General features: G+C 43.5%; 1 protein-coding gene across 1 annotated transcript in view; it reads right to left on the bottom strand.

Annotated features, from left to right (window-relative positions):
* Positions 1 to 3,156: 3,156 nt before the first annotated feature.
* The window catches only part of NT5E (5'-nucleotidase ecto), a 45,210-nt gene continuing 30,485 nt past the window's right edge, over positions 3,157 to 17,881 (bottom strand). Inside the window, exons 4-9 of the mRNA XM_033234512.1 lie at positions 12,469 to 12,666; positions 11,305 to 11,459; positions 9,241 to 9,346; positions 8,182 to 8,331; positions 6,669 to 6,869; positions 3,157 to 5,081 (exon numbers count right to left, since the gene is read on the bottom strand). Coding sequence (XP_033090403.1) covers positions 4,918 to 5,081; positions 6,669 to 6,869; positions 8,182 to 8,331; positions 9,241 to 9,346; positions 11,305 to 11,459; positions 12,469 to 12,666 — 974 coding nt within the window. The 3' untranslated portion in view covers positions 3,157 to 4,917. The remainder of the gene's footprint in view (positions 5,082 to 6,668; positions 6,870 to 8,181; positions 8,332 to 9,240; positions 9,347 to 11,304; positions 11,460 to 12,468; positions 12,667 to 17,881) is intronic.

Here is a 17,881-nt window from a genome sequence, read left to right as displayed (position 1 = left end):
AACCCAGCCTACTCTTGTGGCAGACTGCTAAAGGCAGCTACTGCTGTGATCTGAATGTTTGTTTTCCCCCAAACTCTGAATGTTGAAACCTGATCATCAATGTGATGATGTTGGAGTTTGGGCCTTTGGGAGGTGATTGTGTCACGAGGGTGCTGAATGGGATTAGTGCTTCCAATAAATGAGGCCCCAAAGTCACCTGCCCTCTTCCATCTTCTGATGACACAGTTGGTGCCATCTATGAATCAGGAGTCAGGCCCTCACCAGACACCAAATCTGCTAGTGCCTTGCTTTGGGATTCCCCAGCCTCCATAACTGTGAGAAATAAGTTTTCTGTTGTTTATAAGCCACCCATTCTATTGTAATTTGCTATAGCAGCCTGATATCATTTGGCTGTATCCCCACCCAAATCTCATCTTGAATTGTAGCTCCCGTAATCCCCATGTGTCGTGGGAGGGACCCGGTGGGAGGTAACTGAATCATGGGGGTGGGTTTTTCCTGTGCTGTTCTTTTGATATGGAAGTCTTATGAGACCTGATGGTTAAATAAAGGCAGTTCACCTGCACATGCTCTCTTGCCTGCTAGTATGTAAGATGTGCTTTTGCCCCTCCTTCACCTCCTGCCATGGTAGTGAGGCCTTCTCAGCCATTTGGAACTGTGGGTCCATTAAACCTCTTTTTCTTTACAAATTACTCAGTCTTGGTTATGTCTTTATTAGCACTGTGAGAATGGACTAATATAGTAAATTGGTACCAGTAGAGTGGGTTACTGCTATTAAGATACCCGAAAATGTGGAAATGACTTTGGAACTGGGTAACAGGCAGAGGTCGGAACAGTCTGGAGGGCTCAGAAGAAGACAAGAAGATGCGGGAAAGTTTGGAGCTTTTTAGAAACTTGTTGAATGGTTTTGTCCAAAAAGTCCAGGCTGAGGAGGTCTCAGATGGAGATGAGGAACTTACTGGGAACTGGAGCAAAGGTGATTTTAGCTATGCTTTAGCAAAGAGACTGGTGGCATTTTGCCCCTGCTCTAAAGATCTGTGGAACTTTGGACTTGAGAGAGAAGATTTAGGTTATCTGATAAAAGAAATTTCTAGATGGTAAAGCATTCAGGAAGAAGCAGAACATAAAAGTTTGGAAGATTTGTGCTCACTTCAGCAGCACATATACAAAAAAAAGTTGGAAGATTTGTAGCCTGACGACACAATAGAAAAGAAAAACCCATTTTTGGAGGGAAAATTCAGGCCTGCTGCTGAAATGCACGTAAGTAAGGAGGAGCCAAATGCTGATCATCACGACAATGGGGAAAACATCTCCAGGGCATGTTGGAGACCTTCATGGCAGCCCCTCCCATCACAGGCCCAGAGGCCTACAAGGAAAAATAGCTCCCTGGGCCAGGTCCAGGCACCCCCTGCTCTGTCCAGACTAGGGACTTAGTGCCCTGCATCCCAGCTGCTTTAGCTCCAACCGTGGCTAAAGGGGGCCAAGGTACAGCTTGGGCCATGCCTTCAGAGGGTGCAAACCCAAAGCCTTGGCAGCTTCCACGTGGTGTTGAGCCTGCAGGTGCACAGAAATCAAGAATTGAGATTTGGGAACCTCCTCCTAGATTTCAGAGGATGTATGGAAACACCTGGATGTCCAGGCAGAAGTTTACTGCAGGGGCAGGGCCCTCAGAGAGAGCCTCTGCTTGGGCAGTGCTGAATGGAAGTGTGGGGTTGGACCCCACACACACAGTTCCCACTGGGGCACTACCTAATGGAGCTGTGTGAAGAGGGCCCACTGGGGCACTGCCTAATAGAGCCATGAGAAGAGGAGCTTTGAGAAGGGGGCTGTGAGAATGGTAGATTCACCTATAGCTTGTACCATGTACCTGGAAAAGCCACAGGCACTCAATGCCAGTTCATGAAAACAACCAGGAGGCCGGGAGTGGGGTGGGGGTGGTTATGCCCTGAAAAGCCACAGGGACATAGCTGTTCAAGACTATGGGAACCCACCTCTTGCATCAGCATGACCTGGATGTGAGACGTGGAGTCAAAGGAGGTCATTTTGTAGCTTTAAGATTTGACTGCCCTGCTGGATTTTGGACTTGTATGGGGCCTGTAGCCCCTTTGTTTTGGCCAATTTCTCCCATTTAGAGTGGCTGTATTTACCCAATGCCTGTACTTCCATCGTATCTAGGAAATAACTAGCTTGCTTTTGATTTTACAGGCTCATAGGTGGAAGGGATTTGCCTTGTCTCAGATGAGCCTTTGGACTGTGGGCTTTTGAGTTAATGCTGGAATGAGTTAAGACTTTGGGGAACTGTTGGGAAGGCATGATTGGTTTTGAAATGTGAGGACATGATATGTGGGAGGGGCCAGGGGCAGAATGATATGGTTTATGTCCCCACCCAAATCTCATCTTGAAATGTAGCTCCCATAATCCCCATGTGTCATGGGAGGGACCCGGTGTGAAGTAATTGAATCATGGGGGCAGGTGTTTCCCATGCTGTTCTCTTGATAGTGAGATGGTTTCATAAAGGGCAGTTACCCTCCACGCACTCTCTTGCCTGCCTCCATGTAAGATGTGCCTTTGCTCCTTCTCTGCCTTCTGCCGTGATTGTGAGGCCTCACCAGCCATGTGGAACTGTAAGTCCATTAAACCTCTTTTTCTTTATAAATTACCCAGTCTCAGGTATGTCTTTCTTAGCAGCATGAGAACGGACTAATAGCCCAAACAAAGACAGCTAACATGGTTTTAATGTGTCTGACTAATTGAGGTATAATGAAACCAACTCATTGTGTTATTAGTATACTTGAAGATTCTTGGGCACACAGCCAGTACAGGTAAATTAAAATCCTCAACATTAACTTGGAAGTTTTTATTTGTAGGAATCAGTACTGGCCTCAAAACCATTTTTTATATCAGATTCTGTATGTCAAAGCCACCAAATTTAGTAGTCTTTCTTAAAATACCACTCACTTTTCTCTCCTACTTAAAAATTGGATGCATTTTTCTTCTCATTTTAGGGGTGTGAGGGGGGATGGAGGGTTATCAGATGGTAAGCAGCTTATGATCAAAAGAAATGATACCAGTGAAAATCTGTCAAGAGTTTTCCTTCAGTCATATTGTCTTGAGTTGCAGGTGTTTGAATGAGAGAAGAAATAACTATCAAAGACTAAAGAGCATATCTTCAATTTTATTGTCGGGAATCTACAATTGCAAAGTGGTTCAAAGTCATTTCTTATACCACTGCACAATACACACACACATTTAGGGAACTTAAAAAAAGTTCTTTAAAAAATTCTGATAAAATTTACCTTTTTTTACTGGCCAAGCGTAAAAAATAAACCCTAAATGTACCTTTCTCTAATTTTCTTTGTACAATCTTACTGACATTTTTTATAGCTAATCCATATATGCACAGAACCAAGGCTATTATTTTACTGCAACAACTTTTATAAAAAGGTTATGAGGTTTAAAAGTATGTTTTGTATCAAGAGTACTTAATATTTGTAAACACTAAGAAACAAACATACTCCCTATCCAAACCTCTAGCTGCCATTTGCACACTTTAAGGTGAAGCCTCCCATTTCTTGAATTACTTAATGCAGAGCTGAGCAGGCTCATATTGTTCCACTCCCATCTTAAGTATTTGTTCTTTGGGCCTAAGTCATTTCATCAGCATGGGTATTTGCTGACCACCCACTCAGAGGAGTTCTCATATCTGGACTTAAGAATGATTTACAGTGACTGTTCAGATTTGGAGGCAGAGTGACTTCAAAAATGTATACGTCTTCCTAAAGTCATTTCTTTGAGAACTCTGGACATTCCATAACTGGGTGTGTGTGGTATGAGTAGAATGAGTGCAGTGCTGGCATCTTGTGGAGAGGGAAAGGTACAGGTTTAGAATTACAGCTTATCTTAGAAGGTTCTCTTCTCATGATACCTTCATGTTAGGAAGAAGAAAGGGGACAGAGGCAGAGCTGATGGAATCTCATAAAATAACAGTTAATGCCATGTTTCGGGCACTTTGCTTAACAAAATATCTGTTTAACATGTGTAAATGCTCTTTATCTCTTGCTCTTTTATAATATAAACCAGTCCTGGTGTCTTGTTCTTCCCTTTCCTTTCTCCCCATCCTTTGACTGTCTTTTGCAGCCTCTGGCCTTTCTCATTATCTACTACAGCTTGCTACCTGACTCATCAAAGGCACATAGGTGTTGCAAGACAGAATGGTATCCTGTGTTTATATCATTAAACTTGCTATTATAACAGGAGCTAAAAAGTGAAAAAATAGAGACAAGAAATAAAGCAGAAATTTGTCATCCATGAGCTTGGGGCTATTGATAATTATGAAGAGAGGAGATATTAAGTATCATTCTGAACAGTAACTTGATATAGTTGAGAGTGCTGGACTTGAGTTCAAAAGACCTAGGTTTAGGTCTTGGATCTGTCAGCGTTAGCTGTATGGGCAAGTCAACCCTTTCTGAGCTTCAGGTTTTTCATCTGGTAGGTGGGAAAAACATCTCTCTTTCCTACCAAAAGCAAGTTGTGGATATCAAATGAGACAATGTACTTAAAACTCCTTGTGAATGATAAAATTTTATGTAAACATAAGCTTTTTGATGGATTAGAAGTGGATATGAAGAAGAAAAATATGGTTTAAAATTGTTAGTACAATTTTATTAAAATTTGGACATGTAAACTAAATATAGTTGGCTTTCTCCTTATAGGGCCCTATGTTAATTTTTTTTCTAACTCACTAGGTTGCTGACCCTGAGTAATCATGTCAGTCTGTTCATTTTATAATGCTCTAACCTTCAGCTTCTAGGAGCCTGTAACGATGGTTTTTGCTGTCACAAAGCCAGGTCCTAAAAGGCAGATTTGAATCTCACTTGAAAAAATGCATTTTCACACATTAAAGGCAAGGAGAATTTTTGGCTATTGGTATAAAACAAAGATCACTGCACAAAATGAAAGAAATATTAAAGAAAAGCTTCCATGGCAATGACTTCCTGTGGAAAACTTGATCCGACCTTCAACTGCTGGATAAATTACTTTCATTTTTGAGATATATGTAGAAACCACATTGATATCTTGATCACCTAGAAAAACATATACATTATGTTAACTACAGAAAAGGTAATTGTCAATCAACAGTAAGGTAGTCCTTTGTAATTATAAAAGGGAAGCTATTTCATAAGCAGGGGTAAAGTGTCACAGAAGACAGGAACGCTGGTGATCATAAGTACAAAGAAGTTGATTGCTTTTTCATGCTCCCAATGTAAAATGTGTCTGTTGTTCAATATTGGGTAATTGGGGGAAGTAGAGTTGCCTCAGCTCTGAGATTACTAGAAAGAGATCATTGACATCATAGCCTTTGAACCACTCCAGAACAAGGGTGGCTTCCTTTTGTTTACCTCCCCAATAATTATTTTCACGTAATTGATGATGATGATGGGCTTAGGGGGGTTTCCTTTACCAAAGAGAGGAGAGGATAAATGCTAATTGCCTATAGCTACAACAAACCCATGGGGACCCAACAGAATTTAATTTGAAAAATAACGCTCCGGTACTTAAGAACCCTTCTCTCTTCAGTGGTTTTCACCTCTGGGTGTACACTAGAATCACTGAAAAAGAGTTTAGCCCCAATCCAATTAACTTAGAATCTCTCAAGAGATGCAGCTGAGCCATTGGTATTTAATTTAAAATGCTCCTGAAGTGATTCTAATGTATAACCAGTGTTGAGAACCCTTAGATCCAGGGCTTCCTTATCCTTCTGCGTGAGCTCCTCTTTCTAACATCCATCAGTCTAGGCTTGAGTGGTGGACAGCTGATGACTATCAACCTCTTTGTCTCATGGGGCTTTTATGCTTGCCCTTCCATCTTCTGTCATGGAAGGGACAGAAGAAGCCAGCACCTTCCCTCCCAGAAAGGGCTGCCTCGTGGTCTGGTCCTGCCCTCCACCCTAAGTAGCGAAAATGATAGGTCCAGCATGATAAGACTGAAGAAGATCCTGGTGGAACTTCCCAGAAATGCCAAGAAGCTACCTGTGTGTCTTGTAAGCTTGCTGGTCTCTGCCCTAGGAAGAGGAAGGGGAAGTGTGTTCTATGTCAGTGGTCTGTATGCACATAATGTAACTCAACAGGATTTCTAAAAGTGAGACTGGCATATAATGCCCCTCAATGCTGCCAGAAGTACCAACTGACATCAAGTATGGTTATTCCTATGATTTGTACCACCAACCCACTGTGCTGAAAGGGAGGCACTTACCCCATCCATTTCTACCTGACTGATTCACACAGAAAGCTTCTTCAAGAAAGAAAATTTAAATGATTTAATGTGATGGTTTTCTGTATGCTAAAATTCCAGAGGTGTGATTTTTCTGTAAATGCAAAACTCATTTATATTTCACAATTTAAATAGGTGCTTAGATGTAATTAAAAGGATTTGAAAGCATTTTTGATTTACAAATGTTTTCTCTCTGGGGTTGGATGAAGGCATGTTTGTGCTCAGGGAGTGACAGGGTACATACTCCTCTCTGCTGTGCTGTGCTGCTGCTTTCCAACAAGCAAAGCAGGAGGGAGTCAGCAAAACAGGGAGTCACTTTGCCCTCTTGGCACCACTAGTAGCTCCCCTTCGTGGCCCAATTTGGTTGTTCTTTAGAGAAAGGAAGAGACACTCATGCTTACCAGAGTCATGTCTTAATAATTCATCTTTTATCATCTGGAATCCATCTCCACCATTGGCCAGGAAGTTTGGGAGGATCACCTTATATATCTCGTCCATTTTGAGAGGGTCATAACTGGGCACTCGACACTTGGTGCAAAGAACATCTAATTTGACTACTCTGTCTCCAGGTTTTCGGGAAAGATCATATACCACATGGATTCCTAGAAAAGAAATTAGTCTGTTTTCACCAGATCCAAAGGGAGATTTCTGTTTCCTAAGGAATTTTGGTCAAACTCTAGAATTGGGGCATGGGGCTGTGGTTTTTCCTTTGGTTTAAACTTGAGTGAAATTTTATCAAGAGAATTGTGACATTGCAGCCATCCTTTATCATTGAGTCCTTCCAGGACATAGGAGAACCACTGGAAGGAAAACCAGCTTTGGACCAAAATGGGCAAAGGGTGACTCTACATGGAGAAACCACATCTTTTTCTATTTTTCCCTTAAAATGCTGAATTGGCCTAGTAAATTGATTCAATGGCCTTAGAAAGCGAGAAACAGATCAGAGGCACAGAGCATTTTACAATTTTGAAGACCATTAAATGGTAATCATTTCGGATTGGGTGACTTTCACAAGGCATAGAGCTATGCAGTGCTTTGTTAGAGCGTCAGAAGACTGCTTTTCCCTCAACTCCCTTCTGGGAAAATGGAGGATGTTTGGGTTGCCCCATAGGCAGTAGGATAGGGCCCCACTGCCTTCTGTAGCCCTTCAATCTCAACAGCAATGTGTTCTGCAGAGGGAGAACTCAGCAAAGCAATTCTATCAAGTGGGACCATAACCTAAGGTTAAAAAAATGAAGCCAGATTATGGTTTCCAGGTAAACTAAGATTACTTTTAAAGGATTAATTCACTGGACTGTGGAATTATTAACAAAAGTGTTTCAGAAACCCTTGGCAATTTAGGAAGCATTTATTTCCATTCAACTTTCGCTACAGCCCATGAGATAAACAGGAAAGGTTTTCTCCCTGTGCCCATAGGGGTTGAGAACTTGCCCCAGGTCACAGTGGGACTAGAACCAGGTGTTAAGGTGTGTCTGTGCAGTAGGCTGCTCCTAACAGAAATCATCCTGGTTAATACAGATTGGACAGCATTCCTTTAAATCTTGGCATAGTTCCAGGCAACGATGAGTAGAACAAAGGAGAGGATTTTTTTTTTTCTTTAAGAATATTGAATGCTTAAATAACTTAAGATTTTATTAGAAACTAGACCTCAAAGCAGCTGACCTGCTTAGAGGGCCCATCTGATGTCCAAATCAGACTTGGCAAATACTGCTTATTGCCAGGGCTTTGGGGCTTTGACCCCAATCTAATCTCAGTGGCTCTGAGAGTCCACAGCCATTAAGGGATGAGGTATTGGTGTTGGAAAAATCCAAACCAACCTGACCACACCACTTTTGGTGAGGGGGAAGCTGAGCCAACCAGCAGGAAATCCCATGTCACTTTGGATGGGCCAGCCCTACAGGATGGGTGACTTACCGCCCACCTGCAGGAACTCTCCAGTGGACTGGCCATAGCGGTGCACGCTGTGCTCAAAGGCCTTCTTCAGGGTGGAACCTTTTAACTGGACCAGGTCAAATGTACCTCCAAAGGGCAATACAGCAGCCAGGTTCTCCCAGGTAATTGTGCCTGAGGGTAGTCACAGATGAGGCAAGAAGGAAAATAGCTTGAGAAAATGCTAACACCATGACCAGTTTCCCTCAGCACTGGGGGAAGAAATGAAGGGGACATGGGGAGGCTTAGAGAGCTATAAGAGCTTATAGAGCATATCAGCTATGTCTAAGTGGTTCCTGACACTTAGGGAGGGAATGAGTTTAGGAGGCCTCTGACCCTGCACTCCACCACTGGGCAAGATGGCAGGAGCTCACAAATGACTGTGCCTCAGAAGGTCACCATGCTCAGTCTTAGATCTGCTAGCCTGGGGCTGGATCTCCAGTAGTTTGTTTTGCATTGTTCAATTCCTCCAGACAAACAATGTCCCTGCAACCTGTCCCTGTTGTCAGACAATGGGATGCATTTGGGGCCTTATACTGATAACCGATTGGTTTTCACAGTAAATCAGGGAGGGCTACAAGAGTGTCTTGAGTATTTGTGTAGTTGATTTGTTTTGCCATATGATATAATCTTGGATAGCTGTAAATATACTACGGTAACATTTTAATCCAGTGGTATGTCTTTTTAGGACAGAAGACTGGTGATTTTTGTCTCTTTTCAGATGCCAAGGTGGAGACTGTTGATATTTTGCATAAATCAGAAACAACTAGTATAGCTTTTTAATCAGAAATTCATACCAAGCTTGAGTTCCACTAACAGCTGCAGCTTCTGTGTGTGAATACATGTAAGCTTGTATGTGTCCTTCAGGCTAGGTCTTAGGCTTTAATAATGGCTAATCCTAACTTAAAGGAATGACATTCTGGTACATGGCTGGCAGCAGAGATGAACTGAGGCTGCACGTGGGTGTGTTCAGGGCAAGAACCACAGCAGGAAAAGATCAGAGAGAGAACATGACACACTGAGGAGCTGGGCCTGGGAGCATACCATTGTTGCGCTCATCAATGGGCGACCGGATACCACCTCCATTTAAAATGCACATGGATACATGGTTCCAGAACATTTCATCAGCGTGTCTGAGATTGTTGTTAATCTGAAACAATAGCACAGATTTACATAAGTTACTCTGGTTTTTCTTCCTTAGGATCAGCTCCAGGAATCTGGTTAGCTCTCCTGAGGAAATAAAGCTACTTTTCCCCTGCTACTGTGTTCCCAGAAATTTCTCAACTATAATTAGAATTAGTTTTACACTCTCAGAAATAAAAATACACTGTTACCAGTCCATGTCAAACTCTTAGTTCCCCCTCCTGAAACTCCCATACTGTCAGGCCAGGTGGCCTTAGCAAAATGGTCTCTCGGTTGTAGTCCTGGTGTCGGGACTGGGCCTCCCATGGAAGGTGGCCTTCAGAGCCACTCCTGCACAGGCTTCTCCAGGGCAGGCCATGCCCTCTGCCTGATTCTGAGGGCTTGGCCTAGAGCCTGCTCAACACCAGATCTCATGCCAAAGAGAACCTGGCCTCTATATCTATGTCTCCAGCTGATTCCCAAGTTGGCAATTTTGGAAAGACAGGGACAGCCTTTTAAAACTGGGGAGAATCACATCCATTCTTTTCTTTTATAAAATATATGTTTAGTTATTAGAAATAAAATGAATACATTCTCATTTAGGAGAAAAAAAAAAAAAAAGCCAGGCGTGGTGGCTCACACCTGTAATCCCAGCACTTTGGGAGGCTGAGGCAGGTGGATCACCTAAGGTCAGGAGTTTGAGACCAGCTAGCCAACATGGTGAAACCCCATCTCTACTAAAAATACAAAAATTAGCTGGGCATGGTAGTGGACACCTCTAATCTCAGCTACTTGGGAGGCTGAAGCAGGAGAATTGCTTGAACCCAAGAGAAGGAGGTTGCAGTGAGCTGAGATCATATCACTGCACTCCAGCCTGGGTGACACAGCAAGACTCCGTCTCAATAAATAAGTAAATAAATAAATAGCAAAAGCTCTCCTTTGTTCTAGCCTCTTTAACAGAGGGATAAGCACTGCCAACAGCCTGGGTTGTTTCCCTTCAGACTTCTCTTAACATTTATATACCAGCTTCTCCTTAACTACTTCTCTGGCATTGACTGCATGATGCTCAGGAGACACCAGCAGTCTGGTCTTGGCATGAGCATGATTGTTGTCATTTACATGGCAAACATTTATTGAGTGCAGTTGTATCCTGGGCACTGGGCAATGCATGCCAAGCACTGACAAAAATGACTTCCCTGAGCCCAGCTGTAAGCCCGTGGAAGTGGTAGTCCGACATAGGAGACCTTGGCTCAATAAGGCCCCCAGAGAGCTACCATGGCCATTCTGCCTGCAGACAAGTAGACAGGGGCTTGTTCTTCATAGGTGATCTTGCTCAGCCACAGGACTTGTTATTACCATTAAAACTGTGTGTTGTCTTTCTGTGCCTGTGAAAGAGGTTCCTGTCACACAAGGCCAGGGTTCTCTGGAGTCAAGTGAACAGATGAGAGAAAAACAGTTTGGCCAAGTTGGATCCAAGCAGATATGCTTTTATGTATTATGTTGATATCTCAAGGGTAGCAGAGTTTGTGCATTTGCATCATCTTACAAAAGGAAAGCAACATCCAAAATTCAGACATCTAAGAACACCTTAAAGATTTTAGTTCTTGTAAAGCAGTATGTTGGTGGTTACCTGATCTCCTTCCAACACCTTAAGAAGGTACTGAGTATAAAGCTACATCAGACCTTTGTTTAGGCACTAATGTTTTATTTATTTTTCATATTTATTTAATTTTAGAGACAGAGTCTCGCTCTGTTGTCCAGGCTGGAGTGCAGTGGTGCAATTATAGCTCACTGCAGCCTCCTGGGCTCAAGCCATCCTCCCACCTAAGCCTCCTGAGTAGCTGGGACTATAGGCACATGCCACCACCCTGGCCAAAAATGTTTTGAAATCCCTCATTCTGTAGCTATCAGTCTATCCCTTCTCACATCCTTCCTTCCTCTTCCCTCTTCCTTCCTAGCATATGTCCACTCCTGCAGATGACTTACCATAGCATCACAAATCAGGTTGCCCATGTTGCATTCTCTAAAGCGGCACGATTGAGAGGAGCCATCCAGATAGACAATTGTTTTCCCCAATTCCTGGGTAGAATAATTGTCCAATTTTATTCTCCATTTGTTAATGTCTGCTTTTATGCTTGGATCTAGAAGAAAGAAAAGAAGGTAGCCTACAATTAAAGCAAATCTCACACTGTGCTAAATTCTGGAAAAGGAATGAAACATCATCTATGTTACTTGCTGTGAGAACATATTTCTTTACCATATTTGTGTGCATTTTGGTTTTGACCATGAAATCTCCTTAGAAACTTCTATTTTGTTTCCTGGTAATAAGACCTGGAATGCATCTTAATTTAAGAATATGCTGAACATCTACCAACTCACCACACCTGTATGAGCTACCTGTTGGCCCACCTGGGACAGCCTTAGTGATGGTGGTAGGAGCTCTGAAAGGCCCAGGGGCAGTTATAAAGGGCCTGCTGAGGTGCAGCTGGGCTATCGCTGTCAGCGTCGTCCTGGGCCCCTTTCCCATCTAGCTACTGAGGGGCTTGTGTTGTGACTACAGGCTCCCCTGGGTGCTATGCACCTCACCTTCCTGATGTGATCATAGTCAACAGAAAAGGGAAGGTGAGAAACAAGCACAGGAGTGTGTTCTGGATACATACGAAAATCAATGATAGAAAAATGTACTTTTACTCTGAGACACAGACATAAAAATAAGGTACTCCCTCATCTGATAAAGAAACTGACGCCCATGAGATTGGGCAGCTTGCCCAAGGCACACTGCCTCTAGTTGGGGGGCCAGGACTTGAGCTCTGCTCTGCCCAATTTGAAACCCTTTACTTAAGTTATCATCTCTCCTGTAAACACAAGCTGAGAGTGGCTTTTGCATGTCAGGATCAAGATTTTAAAAGGCAGAGGAAGCAGTGATGCATGTAATCTGATGCTGAGAAGACTTGAAAAAGCAAGTGGGGCTTTTTGGCATTTGGGTGTGTTTTAAATCTATCCATGAAGAGGGCAAACTCAAGGAAGAAGCTAAATTCTTCAACAGTATTATAATCTTTTCCTGAAACATTAAAGGAAAAAATGAGAAGGACGAAAATATCCACTATCTAAATTTTAGATTGGTGGAACATTCCCCTGAACTTCACTTACCTTCAGGAATGCTGCTGTTTAGAAGAATGGGATTTCCATGGGAAGAGATGACGTTTCCTCTTTCATCAAACTCGATCTTCAGATAGCCTAGGTATTTGCCAAAAGCATAGGCCTGGACTACAGGAACCTTCCGCCCATCATCAGAAGTGACTATGAATGGGTACTTCCCAGCAGGCACCTCTTTGGAAGGTGGATTGCCTGAAATAAAAGAGCCACAGCTGATCAAGTCAGCCCTTGTACATACATGGCTGGCTATAGGCCAGCAGGCCACTGGCTGGATGACAGAGTTTTAAACTGATGATTCGCCATCTGTTGCTCTACATAGCTAGTCTTTCAGAGCCCTGTCTGGGCATTTGCCCATTTCCGAATGCCCTTTTGGTATATGAATCCTACCATTCTCAACTCAGCAAGCTCTTCCTAAGACTCGGGCATTGTGCCTGTGCTGTGGGGCACACAAAGATGAAACACTGTTAAGAGTATCCTCCAGGCTTACTGTGGCTCCATTCTCACTAGCCAGGTGGATTAGCCAAGCCACTTTACCATACTGTACTTCAGTTTCCTTGCCTATAAAGTGGGAGAAATTCATTTGAAATGAAATCCATTTTAAACAATCCCTATTTTACAGGGCCGTTGAGAGGATTACATATCTAAACTCCCTAGCTGGGTGCCTGGCATATTGTAGGTACTCCATAAATATACAATAAGAGTGCATTTTTTTCTCTTATAAGGAAATAGCACTCTCTAGAAACCCCAGACATAGACTTCAGAGCTTAACATCTTTGGTAGAAGATACAGAGATGACAAAGAGCTGTTTTGGGATTTGCTGCTAAATGTTGCGTCCCTTCAGATGCCTTTTAGAAGAGCCACATTCACCCTGAAGGCCAGCCAGCACGCACACTTCTCACCACAGCCAGCCGTCACACTGGTCAGGCTCTGCAGGCCTCTGTCTCAAAGGGGAGATGTGGGAGCTGCTCGTCACCCAGAGGCTAGAAGGCCCACCACTGCCTGGAGTAGTGGAGAGTATGCAGGAGGGTGGAGAGTGCCACCATACAGGGAGCAGGCAGCCCAACCTTTAATCACTTGGCACATTTAAGTTCCTTAACTGTAGACATGCTTCAGGAACTCGGTGGCTTACATCTTACCTCCAGGGAGACAATGGCACAGTTCAGCTGTTTCAAATTAGAGACTATGGGATGGATTCAGTTGACCACATTACTGTTTCTATCATCTCCCTCTTCATACCCATGGCTAGTCATTCCTATTAGATATTCACAGAGGGTCCAGAGAACTTCAGCAAATGTTGATTACACACAAGGACCTGTTATGAGAATCAGCCATGAGTCAGACCCTGGGCTTAATCTCATTTAGTCCTCCAAGCTTCCCATGGGACAGGTCCTCTATTATCTGTACACTGCAGACAAGAAAATTGATTGTCATAGACAGAGTACCCAAGGTCACACAGCTGGTACGTGATGAGGGTTCGGAGGAGGCAAACTGAAAACCCATGCTGCGAGGTATTGGAGCTTACGTTTTCTCCACTACCCACAAGCCTACCATGTATTTTTTTTTTTTTTCCCTAAAGTCTGCAAGCTGGTTGTGAAAGGCCACTTACCAAATCAAATGCAAACCCAGGATTTGCATCTTTGTGTTCCAAGCTCTTTCTGGGCTTCTCTTTTCACATAAGACAAGCTGAGTAACATGTTACGAAGAATCCAAACCTGCCATGCTCCTGTGCCAAGAGCGCCCCCCCTTTCAGCTCACTAACCACAGGGCAGAAGCACTGCAAATACTAACGCTTCACAAGCAGGAAATAGTCGTTGCCAATATTAACATCCAGTTTTCTTGCTCTCACTGGGAAAAAAAAGAATAAGGTCTTGGAACTTTATTTTTACAGAAGCACCTAACTTGAGATCCAGTGAAAGCCTTTGTTCCATCTCCATCTGTAGTGGATGCAGATGTTGTCTGTGACAGTGGCAGATAACGTGATGCATGGAAGACCAGCATGGAAGGTTAACATCCTACTCAGCCTCATTCTGCTCTGTGCTGGTCCTCCTTTGGGCAAGCCTGGTGCCTGGTCTTTACTTCAGGGGACCAGGTGGTTATGGCAGCCTCTGTCAATTCGTCCTCTGATGATAGATGCTTGGGACTGTGCAGTTCCCCAAATGTCCACAAGGTGGCGGAGAACAACCCGCCCAGGGAGAGAAGGCACTAGTTGCAGGTATCAGGAGTCTGTCAGTTTCCTGGAAACCCAAGAGCTAGGAAAGCCTGATCTTTTTTTGGCCGTTATCTATCTGCCTTCCGTAGAAATATCTGAGCTTAGAAAGAATGTAAAAGTTTAGGAATCCAGTAATCCGGTTAGATGCCTCAGCATGCACTCTGCAAATAGGAGCCAGCAATCTCAGCTCCAGAAAACATTCATTCATTTGGAAAGACCTTCATGATCCTTTTGTCACTGGCATATTAAATGGGCTTAATCAGGAACAAGGAACAAGGAAGATGCTAACCATGCAGCTGGTCTGGTTTGGCTAATCTCTGTCTCCTCCACAGCTGAGCTCTTTCTGCTCCCCTTCAAGTCCACAATCCCAGGAAATCACTGACACAGAAACCAGTACAGGGTTTCACATTTTCTACGCCATTCCGTGCTGTTCAGGTGAAGATGTTCGTGCCCAGAATATTTTTTCCACAAAGAGCTACACATCTGTCTTTAGAAACCTGACTTGTCATCTTGGCAGGAAGGAAGATGTTCACCAGAACCCTGTTCCAGTCATCTAGCCTAGAATTCATCCAGGAACCAAATCCAAAGGGGCTGTGGAGTTGTGGACTGACATCTGGAGTTTATAAAGGCTTCATTTCCCAGCATGGTACGGGTGCTTGAAGGAACCTCAAAGGACTCTGTCCTGGGAGCCAAGGAATGTGGTGAACCTAAGTGTGGGTCCGGACAATTGCCCTCCTGGTGTCACATGGTAATAAACAGAAGTGCCAGGGAGCAGCCTTTTCTTTCTCTTTCTCTCTCTCTTTTTTTTCTTTCTTCCACCTTCCCTCCCTCCCTCTTTTCCTTTTCTCCCTCCTTCCTTCCTCTTTTTTCTCTCTTCCTTTTCTTTCTTTCAACAGGGTCTCATTCTGTTGCCCAGGCTAGAGTTCAGTGGTCTCCAATTCCTGGGCTCAAGCAATCCTCTCGCCTTGGCCTCCAAAAGTGTTGGAGCCACCCACCTGGCCTGATGTGGTTTTCAATGGACTGAAGTATAGAATGTTGTAAGGCAGTCCATGCTATGATTTTAACACAAGAACTGGTTTAAGAATTCCTGAACTGGGACCACATAAGGGGACTGGATAAAAAGGATTGGTTATTAGGTTATTTCACGTGATTGCTTCTAAGGGACTTGACTCTTTTAAATTACTTGCAAGTGCACACTCCAAACATAAATATGATCGTGCACTTCCTGGTTTTAGATATTTCAAAAACATTAACAGTTTTAACATGAACATCCTAACCTATAAGACCTACATCATGTGGCCCTTATCGCACCAGCTTCATCTAGAACATTCAGCCTGCCCTTCAGCATTCTTAGCCTCTTCCCATTCCTAGACCACACCCACGTGCCCAGGAACCTTATGGAGTAAAGAGCTTCTGAAGCCAGAGGGCTACATGTGAATTAGCTACATCTTTTTACTTCTTGTTTATTCATCTGTGAAGTGGAAAAAAAGTAAAAGCACCTACCTTACAGAGTTATTGTGGGGATTAGGGAAGTTAATGCAGCAAGTGAAGCCTGACTCGACTGAAGGGAAATTCTTAATAAAGATTAACAATGATTATTGACCAAGTTAACTCCTGGACATCTTTCTGATCTTGGCCCTAATGTTAGTCCATCAGGGAAATACTCACTGATGATCCTCTAGACTTGGCCAAGTCCTCCTTTTACACGCTCTCACAGCATCTTGTACTTTTCCTTTTATACCATGCTTTGTAATTATATATAATATGATTTATTTGCATAATTATGTATTTTTTAAAAATCAGATCAGGGTCAGTATCTCTTTCAAGACATTTAGTTCTATGAGGGCAGAGGCAGCTGTGTCTCTAGGATTTGTCTAGCATGTGGTAGGTGCTAGATAGATGTTTGTTGAATGACAACTTAAGGAGTTGAGCAATCACTTTTCTATGGATCATACATGATTAAGATGCTTTCCCTGTGGTGGAATCATGCAGAAGCCAGCAATGCCTGAGTGCCAGCCCTCTACCCCAGGTTCCCTCAATTCAATGTCCTCAACTATGCAGCTGGGTGGCAGCTAGTGAAGAGGAACCTGAACTGGGAGTTGGGATACAGGAGAATGGGTTTTGCTACTAGCTCAGTTTCAGTCTGGTTTCTGGACTATGGGAGAGACATTTAGTCCCTGGGGCCTAATTTTATTTTCTAAATTTGTAAAACAAAAGATTTGATTAGTGGTTTAAATTAGTAGTTTTTTGTTTTTTGTTTTTAAGCTATTAGTATCTTTAACATACAAGAAATCCTTTTGTGGCAAGGCAAGCCAATAAAGCAGGAAAGCTGAGTTCCTCAGGCTACACCCTGCTAGAGCTGGAACCCAGGACTAGGTTCCTGCCACCAGAGCCCCTCAGAGCACAGCACAGAGACTGCTGGCCTAGAAGTCCCCTGCACCCAGTCCCTCCAGCTCTCCAATCAGGCCCAACTGCTGTCTCTGCTTCTGCTAGTCTAGCAGCACCTTCAGGTGAACAGGACAGAGCGTGCTCTCTAGTCATCACAGCCCATTCAAGAGGTGTCCAGCAACCAGAGGAGCAACCACTGTCTCTTCAGTCATCTCTGTACCAAACCATGATGCACAAGCTGTCATGTCAACTTTAGGGAATTTGAAGGATCAGGTACTGTTATCTATGCCCAGACTATGTCACTCTGCACATGCTTCGATTTACTGCTCAAATTCTTTCCTCTGGCCTTTCAGTGATGACCCAGGAAGTCTTTAAAAGAGATTATGCATCTTCTGGTAGTATCCAGAGTGGGCACAAAGCCCTCATGAAATCCAATCCAGGCTATCTGCTCATACCCAAGCCTGACAGGCTGGGCAAAGCAGGGAACCCTGCAGGTAGGGAAGAGTTCACCACACATTTAGTCACTCATTCAACAGATCTTCGCAGAGCTCCAGTGAGTGCCCATTGTTTTGGATCTCCACTGCCTAGCAGGGCCAGGCCCATGGTCTGGTGCGTCATCTTTTGGAATGGCTGCTCCATGAATACAGAGTAGGGGAAAGTGAGCAAATCCTTAGCTTTCTGCTAGTCTCTTCTCTTCACATGGAATCTGGCCATCTCCATGGCTCAGCATCATTCCAGAAACTAGGATTCCCATTCACTTCTTACATTATAAAACAGGCTTCTATACAACAATGTTTAAAAATAAGAAAA

Source organism: Trachypithecus francoisi, unplaced genomic scaffold (genome assembly GCF_009764315.1).
Source record: "Trachypithecus francoisi isolate TF-2019V2 unplaced genomic scaffold, Tfra_2.0 Lachesis_group15, whole genome shotgun sequence".
Lineage (NCBI taxonomy): Eukaryota > Metazoa > Chordata > Mammalia > Primates > Cercopithecidae > Trachypithecus > Trachypithecus francoisi.
This window is presented reverse-complemented; position numbering and strand designations above follow the sequence as displayed.